The 6000-nt window shown below is 30.1% G+C and overlaps 1 protein-coding gene across 1 annotated transcript; it reads right to left on the minus strand.

The window, feature by feature from the left end:
- Nucleotides 1-2564: 2564 nt before the first annotated feature.
- Nucleotides 2565-3837, minus strand: LOC100805883 (uncharacterized). The gene has a single exon (XM_003533314.5). The coding sequence runs from the start codon at nt 3374-3376 to the stop codon at nt 2636-2638; it is 741 nt and encodes a 246-aa protein (XP_003533362.1). The 5' UTR covers nt 3377-3837; the 3' UTR covers nt 2565-2635.
- Between the last annotated feature and the right edge of the window lie 2163 nt (nt 3838-6000).

The raw sequence follows: 6000 nt of genomic DNA on the forward strand, positions 1-6000 counted from the left end.
CATTCGTTATCTAAGATCCTTATTTAATATAACGTACTAATATTTTTAAATTCTCTTATAATTACTATTTTTCCTCTTATACTAATGATCATGTAAAAAAATGTATTATAAATAGTTAGTATTTTAATTTTTAATATAATACTAATTATTTTTTTATGTTCTTTATAATATTAATGATATGATTAATTATAAAAGTAAAAAATAAATTAATGATGATAATATTAATTTTATAAAATTATTATTATCTTTTATGTATTTATTGATTTTTATTAATATGTATAAAATAACCTTAAACAATAATTATAATGGGGCTGAGTAAATATTTTAATATCATCTTCTAAACAAATTTATCCTAAAAAAATATATTAAAAAATTAATTATTTATAATAAATCAATATTTATAAATATATTATAATTAATAAAATAAATAAATATATTTAATTATATTATAATTAATGAAATAAATATCTTTAAATGTATAAATTATATTATAAAATAAATATCTTTAAATATATTGTATAATTAATAAATTATTATTTTTTCTCTTACGGATCAACTTGATCTGTAAGAGGAAAATCAAGCAAGGACAATTTTATCATTTTTTTAGAATGCTAGGTACACCAACTGGATACACCTAGCAACATTCTAATTTTGTGGATAATCATTTATACTCAGATCCGGCCCAAATCCGTAATACCCATACCTACACAACTATTATGTGGATAATCACTTTTATATTGATTGAGTTTGGACCCAATTATTAGAATAATGGATCATTTTGGGTTTTTTTTTATAAAGAAAATATTAATATGAATTTTTTTTAAACAATTTATCCGCATAGGATTTTTTTTTATAATTGATCCATCAAAATAACATATTTAACCAATAGGTTTAAAAAGAACACTATAAAGAACATGTCAAGTTTTATGTTTTTTTTTTAAATTTGCCAATCAAATTATTAATTTTGATCGGTCAATGGCAAAAGTGATCCATGGCGATAAATTGTTTTGAAAGAAATTCATATTGATATTTTGCTTATAAAAGTGACAAAAAATAATCAATCCCTAGCTCCCAACACCACGTTTCATTATTGTTTGAGTTTGGACAATTGATTTTGTTACGAGCTATTGGCTTCCTGAGTTCCTGACTAAACTTAAAAAATTTAATGAAAAACAATAGATTAGTTAATTTATGTGAGGAAGCACTGTTATATTTATAGTACTATCACTCTATCAGTAAGACTTGTGATCAAGCATTTAAATAACTATTCATATTTAAAGTGAATGTCAACCTCCCCCAATTGAATTACAAGATTGATAGTTGACTGAAGATTTGTGTGCAATCCTCTTCTCTCATTTTCCCCCACTTACAATTTGATTAATCTCTTCCAACCTTGTACTGAAAATTCATTCTGGCTTTTAAGAACATTTCTTATTCACGATCCCAACAATTCACTTTGTTAACTACCTAGTATAATCATGAAGGCCATAATCCGTTGACTTCAAATTCCTTTACAAATGTACCCTCCAAAAAAAAATCATTACAAAAAGTCTAACTTCATCAATGTTGGTTATTATTGCGCCAATCCAAACCCCGCACATTATGGAAAAGAAAATTAAATGAATAGAAGTTTCTCGACTTAGTAAATTAATTTATATGATTTCTAAAGCTGTGTGTAAACCACCATGGATTATGGAAGTGCATTAGTGAAACTTGATCATTACTCAATTTACTTTAAGCTTTCTAATGTGAAACAAAATTCACTAGTTCAACTACTAGAGAAACTGACGACACCTGTTCATGTCGAAACTAATCATTTATGGACACAAATTCTACTTGTCCAATGCACAACACAAAAAACTTGAACTGTTCAATATATTTCTATGTGAAACACATCAACTCTTAAGACTACATGTGTCTAATTTTTTTTATTCGTTAAATATTAATGATTAGTTTGTTAATTTTTTGTTATTAGGAGGGATTTAATCCACCATCTTTTTTTTCTTTTCATTTCTTCTTAACCACCCAACTAATGTGTCTAATGTCTTGTCAGACAAACCAAAGGATGGTCCATGATTTGGTAAGTTAAGTGAGGGAAAAGCTAATTCATATACCAAATTTTCCACAAGGTTTCATCAATGATTTGTTTGTTTACCCATGAAACTGACACCTTACGTCATATTTATGCAATTGGAGACAAAATGTTAGTTAAATAGATAGAGGGGGCAATATTACTCAAATAAAAACCGGTGCTTATCTGAATAAGCACCAAAAGAAATTATGAATTGGGAGGAAGCACAGAAGAAAACAAAATGGGACAAAACACTAAAGATGGATTCCCGTTGTTCTGTCTCCCAAGCTGGGGACCCTTTTATCTGAATGGACATGGCATGCAGAAGATCCATAATCTGTTACAATAGTCTTTTAATTTCTAATACTAATAATCATTATCTTCAATCTTCATATAGCTTAATCAACTTCATTGATTGCCATGCTAATTAGTAACTAGAGTACTAGACTTTATTAATTCTCACTTTCTTTGTCTGTTCAATAGCAAACAATGATTATGAAATTGAACCAAGATGAATTCATGACATGATGATGATGAAGATGATGATGATAGCATATGAAAAAATCACTTCTTGCTCTTCTTAACCTTCCCAACACGTAAAAATGAACCCAAACCTAAGAGATTTGCACTTCCCTTCGAAACACAAGGTGTCGGTACGTTCAAGACAGGATTAATCCTAAGGCCATTGGGATAAGACCCTCCATAACTCTTACCTGAAGGAGATTTTTGCATAGGATACATATTTAAGGTAGAAAATGAATATGATGATGATGATGATTTAGCAGCTGATGGATGCTTGTTTGAACTCACTCTCTTTGGATTTGACACTGAACCTGTTGAGTTGCTTCTTGACAAAAGAGGTGAAGAGCATACCAAGTTCTTCTTTGTATCACAATTGAGACTTTTACTTCTATTGAATCCCCAAAAGGATTTGGAATGAGGCTTCTTCTCATTATCAGAATTCACATCTAGGAGTTCTCTAATGGTTTCTTTCTTCACTTTGTCAACACTTGAGGCACACGGACGAGGAGGAAGTTTTGGGTGAGGAGATTCCACATGGTGAGTGAGTTTTCTAGCTGTGGTTTTTTCTTGCATTTGAATTGGAAGGATCACCCCATTAGAGAAGAGTTCATCTGCTGAAGACGATTCGAACTCAAGGTCGGTGCTTGTGATGAACTCGAAGTCAGAATTTGAGTCATGCAACAATGTGTCTCTACAAGGAGCACCTTGTTTCATTGGTAAAACTTGTAGTTCAGAGAGATCATGGGAGAAAGAGAGACGGGGAGGACTTGTTTCTGAGCACATAACACCACATATTCCTTTCACAGACACAAAAAAGATGAATACAGAAGTGGGAAAATGAAAGAATTAAACAAAAAAATAAAATGGTTTTAAGGATTGAAAATATGAGATTGTTTTTGATTCAGAAGTTTAGAAGACAAAGGAACAAAAAGAAATCTTTTCATAATTTTTCAGAAATAAGGATTAAAAAAAGAAGAGGGTGTATCAGCATTTATTCAATTTTCGAGCTGTTGAGAGATTCTGTGAGAATTGGAAGATCAAAGGAGATTTAATGCTCTTTTAAAGAAGAAATTGAGGATTTTGTCTATTACTGTTGGAGAGTAGAAACAAAGGAGCAAGACAAAGCATATGATTTAAAAGAGAAAACGTTATGTGATAAGTTGGAGTTGTAAAAAATGATGCACTCTATAAAATCAGTAAAGGTGATGCTTGATTAGAGGAAAGTGATTCCAATCACAATCTAATTCTGCTGATTTGAAGGAATAATGTTTGGAGTCTTCGTCTATAAAACAGCCAACCTACAAGACTTGATCTACAAGATATGGACTTTGGGTGTTATCATCCTAACCACTGATTAAACCTTTTGTTATTTCCCCCTATCATATCATATTATATATAAGATAAAGGGACATTGTCTCATCTCTAATCTCTAATTTAAACAATCATAATAATAAAAATCAATTAGAGAGAAAGTTACCGCCAAATAACATTTCAATCAAGATTATATTGATCTTTCATCAAATTTTGTTTCTTATATATAAGGATGATTTCTTAAGGACATGTTGATAAAAAATAGTACACTTTTTTCCCACGACCATGCTGTATTAAAAAATTAAAAATGAATTAAATAATCAAATGATTTGGGTGGATCGGACTGCAATACTTTTTGGGTTAATTACCCTACGGTTAGAATTGTACAGATACAGTAGGGTGATTTGTAGTTTTCATAAAATTCTGCTCTTCTGTCATTGATCAATCAATTAGAAGCCTGTAAATCAAGTGTCTCAAGTATGAGGTTCCAATAAAACTAAAGAACATATGCAATGGAGTTATTGTAATTATTATTATTAATACATTTTTTCTTCTTATCTTTCTTTTTATTTCACATCATATGTTATATTTATCATTTTTTTTCTCTTCATTTGTTTTTCTTATCTCTCTCTTCCATTTATTCTTACACTCCCAAAATGGGGTGAAGGTTCACCATTTTCCTATCCAATAATGCTTGACACACATCCCTTAATAAGGCAAGAGATGAGTACAAGAAAAAAACAGAGAAAATAAGAAATATATATGATCGATGATGTGATTAAAAAGGAAAAGACAGAAGATGAGTTTTGAAAAGTATGTAAGAAAATGAGAAACTCAACCCCAACAATATAATCCTGATTCTTTCCTCTTACATCTTATCATCAGTTTTAAGGCAACAATTATTATCGTTATCTTAGAAAGTAAACAAAAATCTGCTTGATTTATTGAAACATGATCAAATTAGAGTTCCAAGGAAATTAATTAATTAATTAATTAACTTCCCTTAGTTCAAAATCTTTGAAAGCTGGATCTTCTATTACTAGGAAGCAGGTGCAATGAAAGAACTTCCCATCGGCCAACCAATATATTCAACAAATAGTCGAGGGTTAGTGGTGCAAAAATGTTACAATTAATCCCTCTTCGTCTTCATTAGGTATGATTCTTAGTATATTTACAAATTTCGCACGATGACGAAGTTGACAAGGATCAACTCTGCTAAAAGTATAAGACGTAAGGACGTAAGGTACTAGTCAACTCAATAGTACCTTATTACCATGCCAAAGTGTTAACACTTAACACCACCTAACTACAAAACTTAAATTTCTTATAGGTATAGGACCGGAAAGAAAATTAAAATGAATCTACAATCTTTCTATATTCTCAAAATGTCACATTGAAGGGTAGTTTAACAATTGACATCACCATAATTAATGAATATTAAAGATTATTGTAAGTTTACGTGACATGCTATCTACTCCTTTTACTTGGTGACTTGGTCGATCTGATAAATAAATGACAGAGACATTTGTAATTTTTTACCCTAAAGATTAAAAGGGCGGCACTTTACAGTTATGTGATACTTAGAAAGATTGATGCCTTCCTCCTTTCAATGACCGGGGGGGAAATGTGGTTAAAAATTAAAATATTAGTTATAAGAACCCCAAAAATGTGACACGAGTAACTGGTATATAGCTTGAGTTATTAAGCATATGACAAGGTTCGATTGAATAGAGTAGTATTAGATAGAGAAATTGCCTCTTAACTGATACTCTATTTTATTTTTTTTTTGACAGCTTGAGTTATAAGCCGGTTTGAATAAAAGACTAAGTTTTTTTTACAGCTTTTAAGAGTTTCTCTATTGATTTTTTTTTTATATTTCCAGTAGAAAATCTTTGGAGCACTTATATCTTAAATCCAAACAGAACCTCTATATATCTCCCTAGAGATTAGTCTCATAGCTCTCTAAGCTGTGGGAATATCTTATGTCTACCCCTGATCTAATATATTAAGTATAAGATAAATTAATACGGGTGAAAAGAAAAATAGGTTGGAGCCTCTTGATGGGCATATATCTATAGTCTATATATATAGCATGG

The sequence above is a fragment of the Glycine max genome, chromosome 9 (assembly GCF_000004515.6).
Source record: "Glycine max cultivar Williams 82 chromosome 9, Glycine_max_v4.0, whole genome shotgun sequence".
NCBI classification, from domain to species: Eukaryota; Viridiplantae; Streptophyta; class Magnoliopsida; order Fabales; family Fabaceae; genus Glycine; species Glycine max.

What these genes read in the sequence shown, in the direction of transcription:
- LOC100805883 (XM_003533314.5), bottom strand. Translation starts at nt 3,376, where the DNA reads ATGTGCTCAGAAACAAGTCCTCCCCGTCTCTCTTTCTCCCATGATCTC.